Below are 26,771 nucleotides of genomic sequence, written 5' to 3'. Positions count from 1 at the left end.
CTGCATGCTGATGAGCCATTTTGAGGAGCCCAAGCTTAGTGATGATGAGGAGCCACCAACTGAGCAGGACAAGAGGAAAAAAATGGTCAGTCAAACACACACACACACACATAGTTAAGATCTAATTTTGCAATCATGAAAGCCTTTTTTTTTTTGTTCGATTCTCATTTTTAGGTTTTGCACAAATTGCTTCGATAGAGTAATGCTTTCTGATCATTTAACTGAAATGTCTTTCTGTCGGTACTGTGATCACAAAAATAGTCCCCTTCCTTTGTGGTATCCTTTATGCTACACCGCCACTGCAGAAAGATTAAAACACTCTACAAAAATAAACCACATGAGTAAGAGCCTAGAAAAACAACCATTTCTCCAGTAAGCATAGAAAAAGGTGGTCACTTCATACACCTGTTAGTCAAGTGCCTATTCAGTCCCACCTCTCAGCTACAGTAGTTGCTACAGCTTTTCATGCTGAGCACCACATAATCACTTTTAAGTACAGCCTGTGGACACATGCGTGTGTCATTGTGACATGCTTAGAGTCACTTTCGGTAAGCATGGATGTTTTTGAGGACCTATAAAAGGCTCCAGGTGTATGATGTATACTAATTATACAGTACAGTGATGCATGAGCATGTATTCCATATTATGGTGCATTCCTCTGCTTCCTTGTGACACTGTGGAAGCTCAGAAATTGCAATACTACTTTACATTGTAAACATATTCTTTAATTATGTTGTTGTGTGTGGCCTTCTACAAATGGATTCCACAGCAAAAAAAAATTAGATTCATACACAATTTCATTGGTTGAATGAGTAAAGAAGCTGCATTGACTTTCTAGTGTGACTTTGTGTGACTTTTCCTTTCTATGTGTGAGTGTGTGTATATTTGCTGGGCGGTGTCCCAGTGCACTTATCACCTCAGCCCAGACCCAGACTTTTTTGCTCAAGGGAATTGAAAAGCGGAGACTTAAAGTCGCACCTCTCTCTGCTTCTTAATGCATGCGGGTGTGTGTGCTTGTATGCATGTGTGCGGGTGACGGGTGTGTCCACATGAAGCGGTTCTCAGTTTGAGGAGAAAGTTAATGAGGGAGGAATCTAGTGGCGTTTTTGAACATTTCCTCCTCCTCCTCCTCCTCCTCTTCCTTCCTTCCTTCCTTCCTTCCTTCCTTCCTTCCTTCCTCCTGTTTGGCTTTGTAAACAATCAATGCTTGGCTGTGTAAAGCATTGATGTGAATAAAAATGTGTATGTTTGTGCTTATCTGAGGGAGCGAATGAGAAACTCACTCTTTCTCGTCGTTAATAGTATAATATTTAAGTGTACTTGCACTCAATAGCAGGCAACCATTGTTCAACCAAGTTTCATCAGAAACTGTCTTGTATGCCCACCATCTGCAAGGTTAGTTCTTTGGGTCTGCTGCATTGCCAGTCAGGGCAGTAGGTCTGAAAACTGTCACTTGAGACATAAAATGTCACCTCTCTGGGATTGAAGAAGTTTGAGTTAGTCTGGGAGCTGAAGCAATACCAAATAGATAAAGTTGGATTCACCTTTTTGCACAGTACTGCTCTTTGAATCAGAGTCCCTGTGGGGGCAGGTGTGTTGGATAGTCTCGACTTCCCTGACTGAGCATGTGAATAATAAAGGTGGAGTACTTACTTACTTGTTGTCTGTGTTGCTTTGAATGCTAAAGTTACTTTGAGAGAGAAATGACAAAGATGTTAATTAGAGCCTGACTGATGTGCTGCATTCACATCAGATTCCACATCCACTTTCGATTTTGAAATTGTGACACCCCTACCAATGTATTTGGTGAAACTATATTAATAACCAGTCAATAATTGTAGTTACCATGGCATCACTAATGCAGATAGAGTTTGCCTAGTTGTTGGACATGACACCCTCATCTGCTGAAGAAGATCTTGTGATGAGACTGAAAGCTCAGGAAAGGGCAACTGAAGCTAAAGCTGAAGCTGAAGTCACCTAGGTACACACACTGCACACATTGTCACCCCCATCCATCTACTTTCTGGTATGTTCCCCTAAGCTGTCCTCATCTTACCTCCTCACAGTCTACTTGTGTAGCCTCCTTTCATCAAGCAGTCTCATCACAGTCTGCCTCCCTGCAGGTGATATGTGTATGATTATGCAAGATTGCAGGTGCCTGCAAGGGTGCTGCAAAATCTAATTCAACCAGACAAAACGGCACAACGGATGAATAGAGTGGATACCAGGAATAAGGATAAATTACCATGATTACTGGTCCTTGTATTACACAGATTTTTTTCCCTCACCGCTCACTATTTCAGTTCCTAGCTGTTAGCTCTTCCTTTTTTTTATTTTCTCTTTTAATTTAGTGTATGTCCAGTTTGACCTCTGAGATCTTTTCCCCACCGGCAATTATTACCTTGTCTGGCTTCTCTGGTATCTCGTAAATACTGTGCAGGATAATTTGCTTTTCAGACGACAGTGACTGCACTGCAGCTCACAACCCTCAGCAAACAACTCTAACTTGAATGTTTCCAGGGTAAAGCTTTTTAAAGGCTGTGACCTCCAACTTTTAAAGTTGCAAATGTATCTTATTGCATATGCATGTACTTTGCATTAAAATTGACTCTAGAAAAACAAGAAACTCTTTTGCTGACTTTGGTAGAAATTAAGTGGTTTTAAAGCATTTTTGTGCTGCAAAGACGGTAATAAAAAATGTTTTAATTACAACCTTGCTGGCTTAAATGTATCATATGTGTCAGTGAGATTTTTTACAGCAGTATAGGCAGTCATATAATTTTTTGTATCCTAATTGTAGGATTTTATCACCAGCTTGTTCACAAAATGACACATTTTTACTGCACTCTAATGTTTCTCCAGTATTAGTCCATGAATAGGAACAAATATTTATTTACAGTTTTTTTAAATGGTTTTGGTGGCTTTTTATGAGATGGTGATAGTAGAATTATCTTAATTAAGCTATAGGTTAGCTATCATTTAGACAGCACAGAAGTGTAAGAGACATTATTTAATTAAAAAACATAATCCCCCTGGCAGTCAAAATTGACATCATCTGTATTTTTATAATGACTGATGGCCCCTCTGGTTAATTCTAGTCAGTCACGTATGACAATATTAAAGCTAATGATGAATGACAACCATTAAGTGAAACTGTTGGCAGTGTTGTACTGAACAGGGTATGTACTACATGGTATGTGTGGTACAAGAGTTGTAGAGACATTGACCAACGGTTAGTGTAGCATGGACAGTGGTGTAGAACTGTCAGTCAGAGCTAACCAACCATGAGGAACTTCTGTCTCTCTGCTAGAAGGCAGGGAGTACGGTGGTGTTTTCAGTCTCAAGAAGGACTATTATGGCTTGTTGAGCAAGACACTGTGTAGGTTCTTGTGTTGTAGCTTGGCTAGCGGTTCTACAAAGAGAGGCTAGCCGTGTCTGTCAGGGAGGATCAGCACAGACATCGCCACACTGTTTCTCAAGGTCGGCCTTACTGTTCATCAGCACTAAATATCTTGTTGAGCTCTAAATATAGCACAGTTGTCAGCCGGCTGATGTGTTGTGTTACTACCGGTGAAGAGCAATAAATCTTGTTTATGTACAACACCTTCTCTCCATAGAAAATGTATATATTGCTGGCCAAAAAATATGTATAATGTAGTGTGGAGTTCCTCTTTTAGGCATCTGAACCAACACTAGCTCCATAGACTAGAACCTACCCATCCGGTGCTCATTGTATACATATGTACATGTGTACAGTATTTGATTATTTGGGTGTCTAATATTACATAAATGGGAATGAAAAATGTGTGTGGGACTCTGTCCTATCATACCCTATAAGCTCCTCATATCTTGCAGTGAGTCTTTGACTCTGAAAGTGCTTCAGTTTCAAAGTGAAACCTCATTTGAATTCCAAGTGAAACCTCTGGATTCAAACGTAAGATGTTATCGAATGTCTTTATGGTCTACATATTAAGCAGAGGACAAAGTATCCTTTTGGTTACGTGCCCAGAAGTGACATGGTCATTCAACCATCTGTCTCCGATCAGAAAAGGGCTGCGAGCGGCTATCTTTGAAAGCCTGTTGAATTCCCGTGGTGTCAGCGTGTCCCTCTAGCACTAAACAGTCTGATGTGCATTTGTAAGTAAGCACCACAGTTGACCTTGGCTATGAAAGTTATGACTACATTTTCTATTAACCATGATTACAGTTCAAACGCAGGAACTCTAAATGGTCGGGCTTTAACTATGTGTGGTAGTTTTGCCTTACAATATCCGGTCAGCGTTACTTTTGAACTATCAATCCATTCAGAGGATATATTCAGCCCCATGTTCCATAGTCTCTCTGGGAGGAGAAGCTGCCTCACCCCTGCTACCGTCTTCTGATTTATTCCTAAATTCGACCTGTCATGTTTCTCTGCGCATGAAGGGTGAGTTTGTTTTGTGTTTTGGAAGCTGTTGACTGTTCCACTCTATCTTGTCTGGGATTTGTAAGGGTCCCTCACTTTGATCTGAGTGTTCCAGGCTAACTGATGCTGTGTTTGGGCTGCAGTACACAATGCATCATTTGATTCTTGTGCTTCATCTACAAGGCCAGCACCATCAAACAAGAAGAAGGATAGGCGACATCAAAGACTCTCTCCACTGGGTACTAATGACAAGGGCTCCGTCTGTTGTGCTGTGGTGGATGGCACACATCCATTCGCGCCTATTTTGCTCTCCTTTATTTTACACTAAAGGACATGCACAACAAATACAGGTTATTGTGCAGCCTTTGTGTGAGTAGTTGCCAATGACTGATTAGTCTCCAACATAAAAATAGAAGACAAAGGTGCCCCATTACACACAATTGCACAGGAGAAATGGGATGTAATGAGGGGGTGGGTCGCTAAATGTGATCATTGAATAGTGATAGAGGCTGTATAAAGGTATCATGTATTAAATCATGACCAAATATGGACCAAATTCACACTTCTCTAGTGCATCATGGTTTAAACTACCTGTATGTAAGCTAGAGGGCAGGTCTCTACTGATTGAATAGGTTGATTTGAATCGATAATAGATAATAAACAGCCATGCAGACAGTTCTAGATTTTTAATTGTTTATCTTGCTGAAATATTTTGGGGGAAAAAAAAGTGTGAAAAGTGAAAGTGGAAAAAAGCACTGAAAAATTACATTTCTCGAGAGCTCAATAGCAGCATGTCATTATAAATACAATGTTCCTCTTTTCTTCGATAACTCCCCACACCTTGTTCTTCTTTCCATTGGGGACTCTTTCCTGTTTAAAAAAACAAAAACAAATGAAAGGCGTAGACAGCCAGGTCTATATATTATGCATGTTGGTTTTTGTAAAAAGATACCTTACTGTTGAGTCCAAAGGTTGCAGATATATCCAAAACAAAATGTTTTGTATAGCTAGAAACCACCAAGCTGAATCTCCACCCCAACACACTACTCACATTAACAACCCTTGCACTCGCAATAGTAGTTTTTAAGGAAGGGCTGTATTGATGTTAATGTGCACAGAATTATCCTTTCAGTCTGAAGTTGTTCAGCAATGTCAAGGTTTTGATGCTGCACCCAGCCCGACATGTAGCATTACACTAGCATCACACACAGCATTTTGCAGCATAGTTTGTAGGTCTTGCAGTCCAAGCGACCCAAAATCTGCTTTAAAAAGGTACCTTTGCAACAGTAATTTCTCTGTTTTCCCCATTTCCTCTCTCCTCGCCCAAGAAGCCTCACTCACTCTGTAATTCCAAGTCTTGGCACACAGCTTCCTTATGGTTTATTATATCACAGCTGTATAGATGTTTCCCAGCGACATACCCTCATTTTACAAGGCACATATGGTGTACTTTGTTTATTGTTTAAGTAGTTTCGATTTATTTAAACAGAATGCTTGGTTTAGTCATTTATAGCATTTGCTCAGGATGTGTAACTGATGAGTTTTTTTGTTCCAGGCTATTAGCCTAATGAATTGGTTTTCAGAAGTGCGTCATGCAGCCATTGATAATGGTAATAGTGGGTACCTATGATGGCATCAGAAACATCAGGCTCACAGAACAGTTGTTTTCAGATTTTAATGATCGTGCTGATTTTGAAATTAAGAAAAAAAAGTCTGTATACTGAACATATGGTGATTCTGAGAGCAGCAGAAGTTGGCTGCAGCTCAGACTAAAAACTTCTTGGACTTATAGTTGCAGGAATTTCTGTGTTTATTAAGAGACAAGAATGAAAGCTAAAAAATAATATAGACCTTTTTTTCCGTAACAGTATGCCTGAAATCAGCAAATGTGTTGGAAACCAAATATTCAACTTACACTCTTCTTTGTAGTGGATACTTATTTTCAACATATTTTACTTTATGTTCTAACAAAATACAATCAGCTACAGGTTTTGATTAGTATCAGAATAACTATAATCTATTCAGTAGCCAAGTCGAGGATGGCAAATACGTTCCCCCTGTATTTCAAATGAGGCTCATGTAAATTTTCCAATCAGAGGATCTACTCCAGTAAAACTTTTGCTGATTGAAGGAGGCTTTGAAAGGGCATCCCATTAACTGTGCATGCCTTGAAAATTGAGAAGAGGAAGATCAAAAATTCTACCATCACATTGTTGCCCCGTGGCTGTTCTTGATCAGAGTGAATGTGAACATTACTCCAGCGCTTATTATGAGTCATCAAATTATCCCTTCATTTTCATTATTTTGTGATGATTAGGAGTAAAATAAGAATTAGCTCCCTTGAACGACAATTATATTAAACGCACATGCTTTGATGTTCAATAAAGGAAATTATGGAAAATTATATCTATTACATTATTACCCAGTGGCTGTCATAGCTCAGAGTGAACTGAAAATAATATGCTTTGATGAACTGTCGATTAATCATGAAATTGTTTCAACAGTTTTTTATTATTTCATGTTAATAAACATACTGAGTCCAGAGATCCTCTGGAGGTATATATTTATAGGAAATGAGTTTCGCTGTGTTATCAATTCACTCTGGGCAACACAAAGCATTAGCAATGAAGACTTGCCATTCTTGCTTTATTATTGCTCCTAGTCTCAAGCAGACCATCAGTGTCAGCATAATTTGGTTTTCCTGAATAACAGACCTCTCTGACGGTGTTATTTTGCAGCACAAGATATAAAGATTTGCCTTTGTGCTGCCTAAGGTGCACTGCGCTATCAAAATTAGTTTCCATCTCTGTCGCTTCTCAGCTTTACAGCCATTTGTCCATGAGAGCACCAGGAGTTGCAGGTTCTTAGAATTAACCAAAAGTTGACCACAGCAGGTAAATGATGTAATATACAACATCTCTGTATAATGTGCATGAGTGGACTTTGAAGCTTGTATCCTGAACGTATACAGGTTTGTCATTGTCATTTAAAGAATATATATTTCAGTGTCAAGATTCAAGCAAATCTTCAGATTGATTTGGTTTTAAAACTAATTAAGAGCAACTTGCCATGTTGTGTTTTCACAGACATGACAGCTTTCTTTCCTTCATGGTGATTTTGACTTTGTGACAACAGAAAATATTTAACATTTCTGTATTAAAATGTCTTATAAAATATGAGAGCTATGCTATGTATTTTCTTGAGTTGTATGCTTACATTATCACATATATTTCCAACAACTTCCAAACCCAGAGAAATCATTAGTTTTATTCGAAGTAACAGTGCCTCTTTTCATTTAGTCACTGGTTGCTATAACTTCCAGGAAAATATCAGACAATACATCAGAGGATGAGTCAGGAAGTTCGTGAACATGTCTAAATCTAGCATGATTATATAGCAGTAAGCTGTTAGAGAAAGCAATCGTACACCAAGACATACAAGGATCTCCTCCAAGTTTAAAGCAGTCATCATTATTGCTATGCACATTACACCTGTGCTTTTACTGCTCTGACATGTTGATATCTAGCATGAAACATTTAATTAAATGCCATTCACATCAGTGGTAAACAGACTGTGCATGATTGACATCTGCCTGACATGCTCTTTCATTTTGTTTCAACTGTTGGGGCAGGACAATTATACTTTTGTCACTCTTAAGAAGTACATTGAGTCTATAGAGCTCATGTAATTCCTTCACAGCACCGCCCATCGGCATTTTACCAAAACTGCAACCTGCTGTTATAAAGAGCAGCCAGATATTAAAATGTAAAGCATGCACCACAGGGAATGCTAAATCACTTTGCCTTATTACACGTCTGCCTGTCTTTGTGTTAATGTTGCAGCTGTGCAGATCAGATGATAATGCAGCCAAAAGTGTGTTCAGGATTTTCACCTGTCAGCTCTTTGGATTTACTGTGAGTTAATTAGTCTTATTCAAGTAATGAGAATAATTGATCTTCGGTCTGACAACTCAGTTGTTAAATTGATCTTAATGCATCTTAATTACCAGTGTGAAGCGTATTCATTCAGTTTGTGGCTCATTACAGTTGAAACTAATCTCTGTGGTTTTGATTGGTTGCTGGAAGAGCTGAGAAGAAATTACTCCAGCTACTTTTTTCTCACCCTCAGCCCTATTCAATCAAATTGAAAGCTTGTCAGACAAGTGATAAAATGATTAACGTATTTGTCTCTGCTCGGGACAGGTGGATTAATTAATCAAGTAGAGCAAATGTTTATCTACAGTACATCAGCCCTTGGCACATTCCTGGCAGCTGATAAGTATTATCAGAAGAGGGAGTCCAAGCGTGCAGTGTTCTCTTGATTTTGTTTACAATACCATCAATATGCCATTGTGAGCGAACCAGCTCCGTGTTGCAGGCAATCAAAAAACTTTTATCTTGACTTTGAAGATTACTTTTCACACTTTAGACAAAATTGGATTATTTAGTTGGGAGTCTGGATTTTTCAGACTTTGAAAATGTGTGCACTGTAAATAATTCTGTCCAATAGACGGATGGATCCAATAGATCAAAACTACGAAGCATAACATTTGGTGAGATACCAAATAATGAGTTCAGGTCAGACTTGCACAGTTTCTACTTGAGTCTGCATGCATTTGATTTGCCTTTCATTTTTTTATTTTTTATTAGTAGTTGTTTGTCAAGAGGGAACAGAGGTGTATTTTACAGCTAGCAACCCTCACTGAGCACAGTGTGCTACCCACCGAACATGTCCCTTCACAGTATGTTGCATGGAAGTGAAGGAAGTTAAAGGAAAAAAAATCCTCAGTCATATCTTTTTTTCTTTCTTTTTTTTTCCTCTTCAGATCTTGATCCATAAAAGCCATCAAAATTATTCATATGGGGTTTTCACAGACTGTGTCATGACTTGAGATTTGGCAATATGTGAGCAAACCTTTGACACTTGCACACATCCTCTATCTGACATTAAGTGTTTTGGTCACCAGCATTGTTGAATCCTTAATGCAAACTTTGACCTGAGGTGGTAAACTGAAAGCCTTCAGCTGCTTATGAACTAGTTTTTCAGATCTGACTGGCTCATTGAATTTAACACCTCTTAGATCACTGTTACACCAGAAAAAAGTCAGTTGTGGAGGGAGTTTTTGTATTTTAAAATGGACAAAAATAATAATCCTTTGGGTCTAACAAACATGTTGAATGCATTTCCTTCCTAATCAAATATGACAGACGATTTCTATTTAATTTTATCATTTATTTCCATGTTTGTTAATGTGCAGTCTTCCTCCTTGCCTTTGTTAGCACTTTGCAACAAGTTGTTTCCTGGCTTTGGCTGCCACCAATTGTCAATCAGCATAATAATGTTAAAACATGAAATAGATTATTTCTACAGTGCCTGAAACATACATGAACGCTCATCACCATTTTGAAATCATCAAACAGTCAAAATAACTGGTCCGTTTCTCAGACAGCAGCAAGCCTACACCCAAGAGACCTTTTCTAGAGAGACTTCTATTGGGTAAAGTTAGACACCAATGATTGACTGATGATACCTGTAAGACCATGCTTACATTTTTTTAGATTTTCCAAAGGCACGAAATATTGATTTAATGAAAAAATGATGCAACCTTTTCATTGTGCTCAATTTGGTTAACCTTTATATGTATTGCCTGCATTGCAAAGTTGATTTAAGAACTAGTGAGTTAAATAAAAAAAAACTGTCTTGTTGGTCTAAAAGAAAAACAAATCTGAGTATCAATCGTGAAAGATATTGGAACATCTCTTCTTAGGCCAATACACTCAGTTTAAAGTTTACATCACCTTCATTTCACCAAGGATTTAAAATGTACCTGAGGATACTTTTTTGTCAGTTTGAGTACTTCCCTTTTGCTGTGCATTCCATCCTCGTAACTATTACACTTTCAAAAGGTCCATGCTGCAAAAGCCGCTGACAGCATCGTTCCACTTCGGAAGCCCATCTTACACATGCATGAATTGGTCTTTCGGTGCCTGCCAGATGGCACAGCAGATTTCAAGCAGGATGTTGGGTATTGCTGTTTAGACCCAGCTTGTTTGCTCATAGCCCCAGTCGCCGCCAATCTCTCTATCCACTAGAGCACTGCGAGGGAATTCATTTATTAAAAAAAAAAGAAAAATTCCTTAAAATTTTCAGAATTATTTGTTTTCCTTAATTTGTTACCGCCATTAAAGAACATCCTGTAAATCTCTTGGAAGCCTCCCAACATACTGTCCTTCTGAACACTAATGCTCAGTTTCTGAGGCTGGTATTTGCTTAAGGCGTATATACTGCTCCTCCATGTTTTCCGTGTGTGTGTTTGTACATGCATGCCTCAACACACTCCTACACTTAAGGGTGTATGTTTGATAATATGCACCATTATGATAGACTGCTAAAGAGCTCTTACATTTACACCCTCTACTACAATACTAATTAGGGTATTACAATTGGTGCTGCCTCATTTAGTGAGGAAAATTACTGCAATCAAGTTTTAATCCTCCCTCAAGTCAAGGGACCATGAACTAATGAAACCTCAGAAAAGGAGAGAGGGCTGTGTTTGGGGGCGTCAGTTTATGTAATCCGTCTCTCTGTTCTTGCCCTTATTTCTCTAAAACTGTTGATCTGACCTCCTTTATCTCAGACTTTTTAAATTCCACTCGTGTCCGTCTTGATGGCTATTGAATGGTACTGTCTATTTTCTGTATGGTTAATCAATCTTCAACCCTACGTATAATAACGCTGATGAATGTACATGACCTTATCTCTCACGGACTGTTCGGTCTCACCTTGTTTGTTTCATGTTCTATTTGGTCAGTGCAGATTAGGAGCCACTTGATATTTCGCCCATGTCCACACCTATGTGAATACGTTTGAACCTTTTTGTTCATTAACTTGAAACATTTAACATCCACAAAATCATTTTTCAGTGTTTGTGAAGGACTTGCCAACACTGGAATACCATAGCAAAGGAAGATTTGTTGAAACGTGTTGCTTCTTATTACTGCTACTATCTGCCAAAAAACATTGGTTGGTAGATTGGGTGTTTTAACAAACATGGGTGGTCTCTCTGCTGGGTCCTACCAGTTTTTCTTTGTTCTGCCGAATCCAACTGTGTGATTTACTGTCATTGTTGTCATTCAAATAGCCATCCGTATTTAAAGGGGTGTTTCTCTCTGTCTTCCTTTTTTTTAACACTCAAATGCACAAACAATAAAATTGTGATTTGATGAGTTAAACATTTTACTGCCAAAAAGTGGTGAAACCACAGCAGTGTACTCCAGATTGTAAGTATACTGTGACATCATTGTTGGATGTGGGTACACCAACAATACTGTGTTTAGATCAGAGGTGAAACACAATCGAAATGCACCAACAGAGAGGCCAGTAAAAGTCTGCTTATTCATGGTTAAGTTGCTGCTCTAGGCTCTCCCAGACTGGAAAACATAGCCTCTTCTTAATTTTCTCAGCCAAGGATGGTATGTTTTCCTTTTTGATTTGTTCATTTATCAGCAGAAATGGGGAAAAACTACTGGCTCAGTTTTCATGAAATCTGTGGATGGGTAAATCATTAGCAAAGGAAGAACCAATTACATTTTTGAACAGATTCAAATCATGCGGACAATACATTAATAATCTTTATTTACTTTCAAAACATTACATTTGGCCTCTGCTAAATAAATGCATACATGTTAAAATCCAGAAGATGGTAGTAAAGATAGTTGTTAAATATAGTGGCTATGTCAAAGCCAATTGTAGAGATAAATTGACTCCATATCACAATCCATATTCAGGGGTAGCTATCACATTTAGTTGCTCAAAATGCAGAAGTCTGTGATCTCAGAGTGGCCCTTGAGTTTTGAGTGAGGCTGTGAACTTAGATCAGGTTGAAGTACTACTTTGCCACAGGAGGGAGATGCCCATTAGCCAACTAGTACAAGTTTTGACTGTACCATTTTCTGACAACTGTGCCTGTTGCTTTGGGATTCTGCTGAGATTAACAAAGTGGCTCCACTAATTCAGTCACAAACATGTTTAATTTACTATAATTTCTTCACAATAAAAATTAAAAGCCATTTCAAAGCTTTTATTATGAAGCAGCACTACGGGAAATGTTGGTTTTCAACTTTCTGTGATAGAAAACAACATTCTTGTCTGACTGTGAATTATCTACAGAGAATTAGTAATTTACACACACAAAATTTAATTTGCCACATATATCCATGAAGCTGTATTTGTTTGAGCTGCAATCATTTAAGTGATTGGCATCTTAGAAATGATAATCTAAGTTATAATCGAGACAACTTCAAAAGTCCTGTAATGCAGTTTTATAATGTCTATTACAGCTCAGAATTTCTAAGTGTGAAGAAATGACCCCAGTGTTATTCAAAGAACATTACATTAATTGTGTGCTGCTTTAAACCTCTGGCTGATGTTTTTTGTTGTGTTTTTTGTTTTGCTTTTTAAAGTACAGTCCATCCATCCATCCATTTTCTTCTGCTTATCCTGGATACGGTGACAACAGGCTAAGCAAGGTAGTCCAGATGTGCCTCTCTTCAGCATCGCTTTCCAGCTCCTTTTTGGGATCACAAAGCGTTCCCAGGCTGGCTAACATATATAGTCCGTCCAGCACTGTATGGCCCTGGATACCCAACCGTGCAGTCATGGATTGTTGACACAGATTACTAACCCTGGCGAGGGACACGGGTTGTGCAATAATGGGATCTTATTAACGGCACTGGGCAATACTTTCCGTGGTGAATATGTAACATACTCTTAACTTAATAGAACTAATCACAACTTGCACTTCTTACAACTTTTGATTTTATATTTTTATGTCTTGAAAGTGTGCTTCTTACTGTGTCAGTAATCCAACTTGGACTACTATTGTAAAAGCGGTTGCTAGTAGGGTGGTGAAAAAAATCTATTATTGATTAATCGCGATTATAATATTGACGATTATGATTCAATTATTAAATTTCCAAAAATCGATTAAAAAAAAAAATATATATATATTTTATTTTTTATTTTTTTAAATAGTAATACAAACTGGAGTCCTCCTCTTACTGGCTTCCGCTACATGGTCCACAGTCTGTAGCCAAGATATGTTATTCCATCCCGGAGCTTTTTCACACTTAAATCGATTCCAAATCTTTACAAGGAGACAAACATTTCCGTGCAAAGGTCCCTCAACTCTGCTCACAGGGTAGCAATAACCTGCGATGCCTGGACATCCAGAGCTACAGTCTCATATGTGACCGTTACAGCTCATTATGTCAGCAGTTAATGGAAGCTAATGTCCTACGTACTTCAGACGAGAGCTATGGATGATAGCCACACAAGCGCAAATATGTGTGAGTTTCTCAGAGCAATGGCAGACGAGTGGGGAACAGAGAAACACGCCCTGGTTCTCGTCACCAACAATGCTTCTAACATGAGTCCGGCTGCTGAGCTTGGCAGCTTTCTTTTAACAGTGTAACACTACATTTAAAACAAATTAAAAAATAATAATTTTGATATTACAGTTACACTATACAATATTGAAGGTGCTGTGAGGTGTTACTCAAAAGAGAAGTAAAATAATTCAGCAGCTGACTGATGTTAAATGGAAGATCAATAATCGTTAATAATTGAAAATCGAATCGATAATCGTTAATAATCGAAAATCGATTTGTAATCGAATCGAGACTTCAATAATCGGAATTGAATCGAATCGGGAAATTGGGCCGATTAACCACTCCTAGTTGCTAGGTGTTGTGGTATGAAGGTTCCTGTCCTTGGCAGCAACCTAAGAACCCACTGGTGCGTACCAGTGATGAGGGTGAACATAGAGCTGAAGAAGAAAGCCATTTAGGCCTAGGTTGCTCAAGGGATCCTTTGAAGCAGCGGATGTTACCAGGAGGCCAGAAGGGCTGTGGCCTCAGTAGTCGGCAAAGCAATAACTCAAGTATGAGAGGCCATCAAGATGTACTTTTGTTTACCCTTGAGGATGTTCTGGCGATCCATTAGTTAACTCAGGAAGGGAAGGCCTGGCATGACTCTAGCTGTGTTGAGTGGGGGAGGAGAACTGTGGAACCGGACTGGGAATATTGTCCTGCAGTGGAAAAAACACTACTCCACAACTTCTGTGAAGGATGCAGTGTTTAAAGACTTGAGGAAAGCCTCACTCATATCCTTAGCGGATATCTCTGAGGTGTTCAAGAAGCTCTTAGGTGACAAGGAGCCAGATGTAGATGAGATTCACCCTGAAATGCAGAGTGCTTGACATTATTGGGTTGTCTTGGCTGACATGTCTCCTAAGTGTTGCATGGAGTTTGGGACCAATGCCTCTAAAGTGGCAGACAGGTGTGGTTGTGGAGAGAGTTTGATCTGTCTTCATGTGTCCTGATACACCAGGCGGTGACCTTCAGAACCCACTGGGGCAGTTTGCAGCAGAGTGTGAAGCAGTTAGGATGTGGATCAGCACCTCCAATTCTGACGCAGTGGTTCTTTGCACTGGGGACTGGAGTTCAACCTTCACCTTGAAAATGAGCTGTCGGCAGTGACCAAAAGAATAAGATCTCAGATGCAGGCAGCCTAAATGAGTTTCCTCCACATGGTGACTGAGCTTACCCTTAGAGATGTGGTCAGAAGCACAGAAGTGAGATCATCCAGTATCTCGTTGGAATGTTTTTGGTGAAGTTGTCCACCACTTGAAGGTTTGTGTGAAATGTTGATTTCAGTATGCATCCTGGACATAACATGCATCTATTGCATGTAGACTATCCTTGTAAGTGTGACGAAGCATATTTTTGTGCTGAAGAGACTGTGCTGCATTTTATGAGAGAGAGAGCGAGAGAGCAAGAATGAGTGGTCCCAAGTTGAGAAGTTCCTTGGCCAAGATACTGTGCCGTATGTTTCGGTTTTTATGGGCATAAAGAGTCTGTGGTCTGCAGTGCAAGGTCAATTGCTCTGCAACTGAACGTGAACAACGATTCAAGTTATGTTTTAATAGCTGTATCTATATCTGCTTATATAGCATGCAAATTGATGAAAATATATCAAATTGAGACACGTCTGTTTTAACTGGGGAGAACAGTAGATGGCTGACATTTGCATGAGTTGTAGTAGGAGAGAACCCTGAGGAAAAAGGATTTGTATGAAACTCTGATATTCAGCAGACCCATTCCCACTAGGCCAGTGCAGCTCTGCCAACACATACACACATAGAGACTTTTACTGTCAGGCATAATGTCCTCACATATGCCGCCATAAGTATAAGCATACGTGATTATGAACAATATATTGCATCAGCGATTCTTCAATGTTTGCTATCACAGAGTCACACCTCTGAGGTTCTAATTTATCTTGCTACCTCAAATGTTTAAGCTGTCATGGTTATAGAGAGTATTCAAAGGATAAGGCTGGCATTGTTCACAAACCACATAAATAAAGCAAAACCACCAAAGCGCTAGGAAGATATAAATCTTTTATGACTGGTCACAAGTACAATTTTCAAAAGTCTTAATCCTAAAACAGCTCTGCTCTGTAATTATCAGTAATTATTGCTCAAACAAGACTAAAGAGTGTGTTTATCAGGGGCTATTTTCAGCCCTTGATTTGGTGCTGTGGTGATGCATGTGGGATGGACCCAAAATAAACTGCTTGTATGATTATGAAGTAATATCTCAATAACAGGACAACAATGAAGGTCTGTCGCACCTATGAGTCTAACTAATGAAGATACAATAACCCCCTACCTGGAAAAAGCTACTCCCAACCAAACGAACAGGTACAGCTAATAACATGAATTAAAGCTCTGTTCAGTTTAAGCCCAACCAGCACACCAGCATGTATGATACTGGTACCAATCTTCAAAACGGGGACAGACTGAAATTACTGTGGTCATTTCAAAACCTAATTTCTTGGAAACAAACTCTTAGAATGTTCTCAAGCTGTGTTCCTCGATAGCCATTTGCCACTAAGAGGCTTAATATAAGGACAACAGATCACACTTATAGTAGCCCTGCATGTAAATCAAGATCCAAGACTAAATTGCATATTACGATTGTTTTTTGTGCGAGAACCCTGGCCAGAAGAAATACAAGCACACAGTAATGTTTGGCAACCTCAGGACAGCCTTAATAATATCAGTACAGATGGAACAACTTTAACCTGTGCTTATTATAATGGGCATTTTGCAAAAGGTAAAACCCGCCAGACGTTTACTGCAGCGGGCACAAACATCATCATCATCATTATCATCATTGTCATAATTACAGTTTTCTTCTTAGCCTATCTCGCCTACTTCTCTATTCCGTCTTCTCTGCTTTTTCTCTCTCCTCATCTGCTCACCAGGCAACGTCCAAACCTCATCCACTTTCTTCACGTCATCTGTCTCTCTTTTCATCCTGCCTCTCATTTATCTTCTACTCTCTCCGAGGCATGAAGACCAGTGCCTCTTTATCTCTGAGCCACAGCAGGGGTTGTGTCACTCTCCCTCTATCCTTTCCTCTCATCATCACTTCTTTCCTCTCATCATCAGTCCCATTTCTCTTCTTCCTCAAGCCAACACAGGCCTGATCTTTGCTTCCCCTGCATTTTTTTTTTTTGCCTTGACAGGAATATTTAGTTTGTGCACCATCAGGCAGGCTCTGCTACTTAAGTCCATGCAGATCGCTCTTATCCTTCAATTCATCGCTTGGTCATCTTTTCACTTTCTTGTTTTTAGTCCACTCAGTATGTAACTACATGCTCTCTACAGGGAAAAACACTCTTCACTTCTCTTTGTTCATTGAACGTCCACTCCTCCCTTTGTCTTACTGTTGCCTTTATCTTTTCCTCACACATCCACATGCCCTGATTACTCCTGTTTTATCTTCCCGACAATCTAAACTCCAAAATGCAAAGATGTTACTTCTCTTGGACATCTAGCCTCAGGTGACCCGAAACAAAAATGTTTCAACGGTTAACTTGCATTAACATATGTACCTTCAGTTTATAAAATTCCCTTCATCCTGCAACATTTGTATTCTAATGGAATGTGTAAAGATGCAATATTGCTTTTGTCTTTCTCTTGTTCCATTACCACCTGAGCATCAGCCATCAGCATCAACTGCCAAGATCATTAATTCTGGAAGCCTACTTTTGCTGTAAAAGACATTTATAGGTTACAGAAAAGTAAGTGACAGGAACTGCTTTCTGATGAACAAAGGTGTGGTGTTTTTTCCGTTAAGAGTTGCTTTGATTTTAAATTTGATATTGTTTTGATTCATGGTCACTTCTTTTACTGTCAGAAATGTCAGCTTAACATGCCTGGTAATAAAGAATTTAGAAATGTAGAACATTTATGAACGACCACCAAGGGAGTAGGCTCAAATTACCTGGAAATCCAACTAATGCGTTTAATTTGTGACCTAAAAAACGTTACCATTGTATGTTACTTTTTAATCTCTCTTTTTAAGTTTCATGCTCAATGTAAACGTCTGTACACAAATTTCATTTTCATTTATACGCTTACCTTTTTATTTTTACATAAGAGAATACCCGGCTTGAGCAGAGGTGTAATTCAGTATGTGTCGGTGCATGCTGCATGCCGTCTACATGACCATTGTGGTGTGCACCACATTAACCTTATATTACATCTCAGAGAGTTAATTGATTGATCCACCTCATGTCCCAGGAAAAAGAGCTTGACCGAGTATTTGTTTTATCTCAAGTAGCACTGGAGAAATTACTATGAAGACACCATCGTAACCATGACATCCATGCGTGACAGCAGCAGGTTTTATAGGTCACAGTGTCATTCAATTAGGCTATTGATTAATTGATTTGTGCGTGAGAAAGACAAGTACATTTACAAGACAGAATGAGAAATCCTAGACAGCCCGGAGCTCACTTTATGAAACATTAATCATTGCATCGGATTGGTGCTTTGTATGCGTGTAGAGATTTTTACATCTTTTAAGAAGTAACATCACATCAGTATTTACTGTCTGAATCAAGTGATGAACACTTGAGGCACTGCTATGTGTTGACATGAGCTGACCTTGTATCAAAGCTTCAATATCCCTGAAGGCTTTTTCCACCAACTCGCACAGATTTGATTCTTTTTTTTGTCTTGACAGTCAAAAAGATGCACACGCACAACGACTGAGTACATCTAAAGAAAACCCATAGAGTCAGAGAAAGGATGTTGTTATGGTTGCACCTCCATGCAACTGCTGAAACAGGGACAGGTGTTGACAGATTATTGATAATCCTTTACCAAAACGGAATTCCTCAGAAATTCATGGTCATTCATAAGAAAGCTTTTACTTGCTAATTACTGATTCTAAAATACTGATGGAAAACCACATGAAGCTTCAGGGGGAATACTGGTTGAGGTAATGGACGGAGAGATGAGGGCAAATTTCATGTGAATCGTGGCTCTTCACTCTAATGGATCCTAGAATTACAGGTGCTCTCACTCATGGCACATCACTGTAGTTTGCTATTTGTGCACAGTCTTCAGCCAGTCAATAATCAATTAGTAAGTAAAATAAATTGTGTACTATTTTGATAAACGATTAAGTGTTTCACTCATTTTTTAGGGGAAAAAAACATTCCCGTTTCTTAGATATGAGGAGTTGCTGCTTTTGATCGTAGATTCAGAGTCATTGGGTTTTGTACTGTTGATGGGACAAAAAAAGCTATTTTAAAGGGCTTTTTGACATTTTATAGAATATATGATTCATCAGTAATTAGAGAAGAAGAATATTAGTCTTTAATAATTGTAAACAGAATGACAGGCAGCATCAAGTCATTCAAAATCACAAATGTATATATTATTTTAATCTCCTGAATGACCAGGACAGAATCTTCACACAAAACTGTTAAAAAGTCTCATTACATGTTCAAACAGCACCTTGATTTACTTTCTTACATAAGTGTGAAGCCATTACAGCGTGTGTTGAAAAAAAACCATGATACTTTCAGTCAAATTTGACCATTGGAGAGCAGCTTGCATGTCTAGTCAGCACTGCCGAAGGCGACCGGCTGGCGAGGCCTGTGGATGTGTCATAAATTAGCTGATGAAATTAACATCTGCCTGCAGTGTATTCCTCTGAACCCCACACTGTCAGCATCCTTACACAATACAGCCCTTAGTTTACACTTCAGTACATCATACGGCCCCACAGCTCATTACATCACACTGTGAGTGAGTGTACTGTACGGGTCCACACACACACACATTCATACACCGTAATTGTGTGTTTGCAGTTAGAGACGGGGCACCACGGGATATGAGATAAAGGCTGAAAAAGTGCAGGTTGCTTCATCATTAACTACAGCCTGCCTGACTTGGCTCCCCTTTTATGTCCCTCTTCTGCAAACCTGCTTCTTCGCTGAAAAGAGCAGCCGAGTGCGGATAGCAAATGACTGCGAGAGAAATGGATCAGTGAGGAAACAGGACTTGACAATAGGTTAAGACGATAGATTCCCAATAGGCGTGCTTGTGTTGATTCTGTAAATTGATAATCGGTGAGTTCAAGGCAGCTGTTTAACCTCAGATGTAATGATGTAAAAGAAGCAATATGTTGCTGGGTTTTTCATACAAAAGTGCCTTTGTGTTGGCTTGTCATTCAGCAAGCGGTTGTCAGTACACATGTGGATATATATATATGTGCGTGTGTGTGATTTTTAAAGTCCCTGGTGCAGGCCAATTTTAAACAACACTGATGTCTTTACAGTAAAGACACGGGTTACTTTGTCTGCTGCAGGGATTGCATTAGAGATGAGGGTCCTGTCATTTCATCTATTCCTCTTCATCTTTCTGCTCTCATGTTGCCCGCTCCTCTCTTTCCTCCTCCTCCTGCTGCTCCTCTTTGTCCTGAACAATGAGGTACAGCTGTGATTGCCCACTCTAGGCGTCCGTCCCACGTCACCTCGCTTTCGTCATTTTTTCTTTCTCTGCCGGGACGTCATCACGCCAGCTCCTGCTGACATCCTTCCCACCATCGTCAGCACTCCTGCACTTTCTCTCCTTGTTTCCATTTTGTTTACGTTCCTTTTCACGTTTCTGCTCTGCTGAACAATCAAACATCCCCAGCTCTTCTTGCCTCATGCCTCTTTTGTTCTTTCCCTTCTTCTTGTCTGCCTGTGTATTTCCCTGAGGATGATAGTGGATCATGCTTCCACTCGTCACATTGATTTATGTCAGTGCTGTGATTCTGAGTCTCAGCACAGCAGGTTTCCTCAGCTATCTAAGACAAATTGCCTTTAAACTCATGTCTACCCTAACATCCTGTATACATTTTGCCGTTCCTCTTAATTTAAATCGTCTTATGCTGGTTTTGTTTCTCGTGTAATCTTTTTCAATTCTCACAACTTCTGCAAACACTGTCAGAAATGCTCATTCATGCAGACACTTTTGTCTCTTTGTTTTAATGTTGTTTTTTCTAGCATTGTGTAGAATTGTATATAGATGTTGTCCCCTATAATTGGACATTTTAGTTTTGTTGAGACACACTAGAGCTACAGGCTGTAACTGCCAGTTTCTCCACATATTCGTTGTGATTCATGCAGATGTGTATCATTGTTTTATCCTAGTTTGATTACATATTTAAGAGGATCACTGGGATATATTGGGCTCCAGCGATGCTTTCATAGACACACACACACACACAACTCTAGCAGGTCCTCGTGCTGAAGGTAATTATGCAGGTTAGACGACAGCTTTTCGATTAAGCCACTCTCCAACAGACACTCTTTACCAGTTTGATTGCACTGCAATGACAAAGAGCTAATTAGCATGACAAGTATTCTTTCCCGTGATTGGCTAGAGACCAGGAGTTGTCATTACAATATTCTCCTTCTCAAAGGACCCAAAGTTTGTTCTTTTTTTCTGGGGGGTTTGTGTGGACTCCTGTGGGACTGCACAAGCTTGCCCAAATGTCAAATTAGTTTATGATCAGAAAGGAAGGCTCCCTCACTGAGGGAGTCTGTGTTGGTTAGGGACACTGACCTGCTTGGTCGAAGGAGGGAGGGTCACGTGGCATCCCATGATAATGATAATTAATCTGTGGGGAAATCAAAGCAAATATATGAGGAATGAGCAAGAATCAAGCTGCAGTATGTGGGTGCCTAAAAGCCTGGCTGCATGAAACTGGGTGCATCAGAAAATATCATTTCCATAATTTAAAAAAACGAAAAGTCATAGTTTTAATTTATTTTCAACACAAACCAGCTTTAACAGTTTGCTGTGCTGTCGATAGGAAGGTTTTGCTGGTACAAGTATTTTCCTCTAATTTGTTTGCAAACTGTGCCGGCTTTCAAACTTTTCCGTCCTATTGTGTTTGACTCGGCCCCTGCTTCACTCCACGGAAAATAAATGACAGTGTTTTTGCCTGCAGAAATGTGTCAGCTCTACTCAGCCATCCAACTTTTCCTCTCTTTTTTTACTCTATTGTTACGGATTATTTTTTCCTGTGTTGTCTTCTGTGTAAGATGAATGGCAGCAGTTGCACTGAATCATTGCCTCTAGAGCAAGTTTTGTGTTGTGTAGTATTCGTCAGAGTTGGAAATGGTAACTTGTCCGGCTTGCTTTTCCCTTTTTGTCAAAAGTGATTGAATGTCCCTTTTCAGCATCTTTTGCATTATTTTTCCAACCGAGAAAATTACATTTTTGGGGATTTTGTTTAAATCAGCATAGTTTCAGTCATCCTTACACCTTCACCACTGGATTCCTTAATCATCCTGAAATTTCAGGGAGTAGTTGATTGAATTTGTCAGTGTTTACTCACCCTCATAATATTGGACCCACATGTATTGAATCTAAGATCTTACTGGAATGGTTAGATTGGCCAGATGAAGGAAAAACAGCAGACTGGAGTTTGTAAAAAAAAAAAAAAAGGCATGACTGATTGCATGTGGCAAAAGATTCTGTCATCCGCTTAGACGAGAACTCTGGGGAAAAACCTTGGACAACCAGCCTGTAGAGAATGGATATGGAAGCACACCTTGAGCTTTGCCTGCCCAATCTGACCCAGCCAAAACTAAACCAGAGTCCCCTCAGAAAATGTCCCAGCTTCAATGAGCAAAATCTGCAAGGAGGAATAAGCGAAATGATAATTCCAAAAAGGCCCCAGTTCAGTTCCAACCGAGGCCGTTTGCTGCGTGTCTCCCACCTTCTCTTAAAGAAAACAAAGTAGTTTTGACAGACAGTTTGTGATAAAGAATATGAGCAGCTTGTTTACTGTCACTACATTTAATATCTTTGGTAACCTGTGATCTTTCTCTCAGAGAGCTGACTTGGAGACCCCTCAGACGCCATCCTAACTGTAATTTCTTTATTTTCTCTGTCCCTCCTCAGCTGGCCCTGGAGGACCCGGTGCACAGCGTTTCTCTCCAGCAGTTTGTCTATGAGAAGCTGAAGGCTCAGCAGGCCCTGATGGGGGACCAAGGCTTCGGGGTCCTGATGGAGACCGTGGATACAGAGCTCGTCAGGCAGCTCCAGGAGTTCCTCCAAGGACTCTGAATCACATCTACAGTCCTTCCCTACCTTACACAAACATCTCTGCCCAGTATAACACCTTCCCTCCTTTTTGAACACGTACTGAAACAGCTAAGAATCTGCCCGACGTGTGGACTCCTAATCCAAACTTTCCCAACCTCTACCCATGCTATGCCTTATCTATATTCAAACCTAGCCTTGTCTACTGTCCTCAGCTAACCCCCCTTCATCCCTTTCTCTATTATCCTAATTCTTTTACTTCCTTTTTTTTTAAATCAAGATGGGGTCTATGTGGGTACTTAAAAATGCAAAATGAGTACCATCACATTTTTAAAAAACCCACACAAAAAAAAAACATCACTTAGAGCTTCCACTCAATTCTTCTAGTTTCTTCTCTTTCTGTGGTTTAAACGTGGAGTGGGTAGAAAATGTGACTGCTGGTATGAAAGTTGAGGGGGTTGACGAGTATAAAGGAAAAAAAATTGCCTGCAGGTGCCACAGCTGGAGCCTCGGACTATTTTATATACGGAAAACATACAGATTGTAGCAGAAATGTGGATAAAAATGCACCTGAAGGACCTAAAACAGTGTTTACAGAATATATTCTTAAAAATGAAAAAAAGAAATGTAATTTTGTATGTATGTAAAGTACAGTATGGATGATATTCTGCATGACGATATTTTACTTTTTAGTTTGTTTTTATTTTGTCTTAATTTCTCTTCCATTTTTAAAAAAAAATCTAATTTTGTCATAGTCAGAGGTCAAGTTTGAAGTAACTACTGAGAGAACTAGAGAGTTTTTTTTCTTTTTTTTCCATTTGAGTTGGTTTAGAGGGAATTTTTCATGACTGTAAAATGGGTGATTTTTAAATGGTTGATTTGTAAGATTGCTGAACCACATTTATATGTGTGTATATATATATACAAACTGCTGCTAATTGAAGGTGTGTGTCGGAGCACTTTAATAACCAAAAATTGTTTCACATGTTCTCATCTTTTTTCCCTCACATCGTTGGACTTTAACGCAGTGGTAGAAGGGCTCGGAGTAGGTCAGCAGGATTGTGGCTAAAATTAGGCATTGGTTGCATTAAGACCCTCATCTTGATTTTCTTGCTGTATTTCATGTCTCAGTGCTAACTCGTATAAAAATACTGACTGATTGCAAACTTGACATGCCATTAGCTTGCGTCTCTACTGTTTCTTTTGAACTGGTAAAAGAATTTGATCAATTCTGACCCAAAGTGGCTGTTTAAGGAGTTGATATGTGGTGCCACTGTGAGTCAAAATACATTATTTTTCGCATATCCGTTCATCGGAATTGACAAGTCATTGATGACTTTATTCTACCACTATAAAGTCATCAATAACTTGTCAAATCCCATAAACTGTCGGGGCAGTGGGACAGCTACGCGAAAATTAATGTGATGATGAAGCTGTGATTCATTTATTTTTTTCCAGATAACTTGGAAGACTGCCAAACCTATATGCTAAAGAAAGAAAATAAATACTTACATTTTGGCATTAAAGGTCCAATGTGTAGGATTTATGGGCAGAAAAGGAACATAATAATCATAAACATGTTTCATTAGTGTAAAATCACCAGAAACTAAGAATCATTGTGTTTTTGTCACCTAAGATTGAGCCTTTCTAAAGACCGAGCGGAATCTCTTCTACGGATTCCATCATGAGTCCAAACTGGAGGGCCTTTATTATTGTTGTGTTTTAAGCAGCCACTGTAGGGTGAGACGAGCATTTAGTTGCTTGCGACCTTAAACGACACTTCTAGATGCCACTAAATCCTACAGGCTGGTGCTCTAATAGTTGATTGAATATATTTACACTATTGGCATGTGGACCTCGTGGTTTTTTGTTTGCTCTCATCCGGTTGGTCAACCTCCCTCAGAGGGAGATAATCCTGACACTAGCTCCTTTGACACTGTGATTAGAGTTGAGTAGCAGTCAGAATTACGGCCTTATGCTTTCAGCCTTACCTATCCTTGAAACTCAAGACCTTTCTTACTATTCTGTTCATTTCTTACCTAGTTTAACAGTAGAAGATTTCTGTACTTGTACTCTGTTTATGATGGTCATTAAAAAGTTTAGAACACAACACACGCAGTAGAGAAATGTTTTTGAGTTATAAGTTTGGGTACGTTTTGATGAGAAATCTGTTGCTTTTTTTTCCAAAGCCTTCAATAAAGTGCAGTAATCAGCCAAAATACAAGTCTGTGTATTTACTGAGTTCAGGATGTTTTATAAGTGGGAAACGCCAATCCTATCGATAATGTCTCGGAAAGTGTATTTTCTGCTCACCTCTTATTTGAAGTGTGTATTTATTTCAAGCCGAGCAGGACAACATGGCACTAGCACTACTATTAAGGTTAATAACTGACTGATAGGCTTGAAGTCTGTCTGTTACCCCAGATACTGCTCTATTTAGGAGTTAAATGCTGATAGCAGGGGGGAGAGGAGGAGTATCTCAGTGCACTGAGAGAGAGAGAGAGAGCAACATCATCACAAACATACTGCCGGGTTGTGCATGCATTATCCTTGACAAGCAAGCTACGGGAGTGACCTCAGAGAACGATGATCGGTTACATAATTGGGAGATATGAGAAGTGTGACTGTGTTTTGAGCAAAACACTAACATCTGCATTGTTATGTGAATGCTACCCCAAAACAGAGGCAACAGTGGCCAGCGTTGACCTATTTATCTTAAGTGCTCGAGAATGAATGTACTTCTAGGAACTAGTGACTCTAGTGGCTTATAGAGGTGAATTAGGATGCTGCAACCATCTCCGGCTCCACAGCACCATCAATCCAAGGGGTGCTGCCACACGACTTTCTTCTCCAGCTGTCTTTCATCCTCACTCTCATTACATTTGCTAACAGCACTCTTTTCGAGATGGATAAGAGCCACAGGTAGACCATCAGTGACGCTGAGGTATTAATTATCCTGTGAAATGCATGACAAAGGAGAGTAGCACAATGAACTCTTAAATGTTAACATGCCCTCTTCATTGAATCAGTTTCCAAGTTTGTTGATTTTCTTATTCATGCACCAGCGTTAATGGACATTTGTCAGTGTTTTTCCTTGCCATTAAGGCATGTTGATACATGGCTCTAGGTAGCTTGCCACCATTTTTTTTTCTGTAGATACAATGTTTTAATGTACAAACCCTTTTAAGTCAATGCAACTTTCTTGCACCCAAATGCTGCTGATACCTGTACAGACTGAACTTAAGTCCAAAGTGTGTACTATTAGTTTTGAAACCTTTAAATCCTGTTTGTTTGTTTCAGTTGAACGACCTGTTGTCTTCCCTCTTACATCCGCGGCAACATCTGTCTCCTTAACCGCTATTCAAAGAGCAGCATCAACAATATGATGCCCGTCTATGAAATATTTCAATTGCCATTCCCATGTGTGCCACATGTGTGTCCTCCTTTTCCTGTGCTGTGACAGTTACCTGTCATTCTGACTGTGTGAGGGCTTTTGTAGCAGTAAACTATCAGTGGCAGTGCGTGGGCAAGTGCCTATTTGTCTCAGTGTATCAATTCTGATTAGTAGTGGCGGCTCTTGTCTTTCTGTGGAAGCCTGTAATTAAAACCTGAGGTTCGGAGCATGTGCGATCATTACGTGGCTCTACAGCGTCCCTTCAAGTAGGTGTATGTGTACCAAGTGAAGTCGAGCTTAAATGTCCATGTGTAAACCCGATTTCTTCCGTGCAACTTCTCTCTCGTGCTGTGAAAAGTCCGCTGATTAAAGTGTCACACTGATTTATGAGTTTCACAGCCTAAGAGAGACATTTGCATTGAGGCGACTTACTGTACAATCTATTGTGGCTGTAGTCGAATAGCACTGACACGAGACACAAGTGACACAATGTAGAGAGTGTGTGT

General features: G+C 39.5%; 1 protein-coding gene across 2 annotated transcripts in view; it reads left to right on the top strand.

Annotated features, from left to right (window-relative positions):
- Positions 1-25,092, top strand: part of ipo11 (importin 11) — a 114,859-nt gene extending 89,767 nt beyond the window's left edge. The window contains exons 29-31 of one of the 2 annotated variants that reach the window (XM_030417391.1): positions 1-85; positions 12,868-12,933; positions 22,731-25,092. In XM_030417391.1, the coding sequence (XP_030273251.1) occupies positions 1-85; positions 12,868-12,933; positions 22,731-22,895 (316 nt within the window). In that variant the 3' untranslated portion in view covers positions 22,896-25,092. The remainder of the gene's footprint in view (positions 86-12,867; positions 12,934-22,730) is intronic. The other variant, XM_030417392.1, reaches the window with a different exon arrangement.
- The last annotated feature ends 1,679 nt before the right edge of the window (positions 25,093-26,771 follow it).

The sequence above is a fragment of the Sparus aurata genome, chromosome 5 (assembly GCF_900880675.1).
Source record: "Sparus aurata chromosome 5, fSpaAur1.1, whole genome shotgun sequence".
In the NCBI taxonomy this organism is placed as follows: domain Eukaryota; kingdom Metazoa; phylum Chordata; class Actinopteri; order Spariformes; family Sparidae; genus Sparus; species Sparus aurata.
This window is presented reverse-complemented; position numbering and strand designations above follow the sequence as displayed.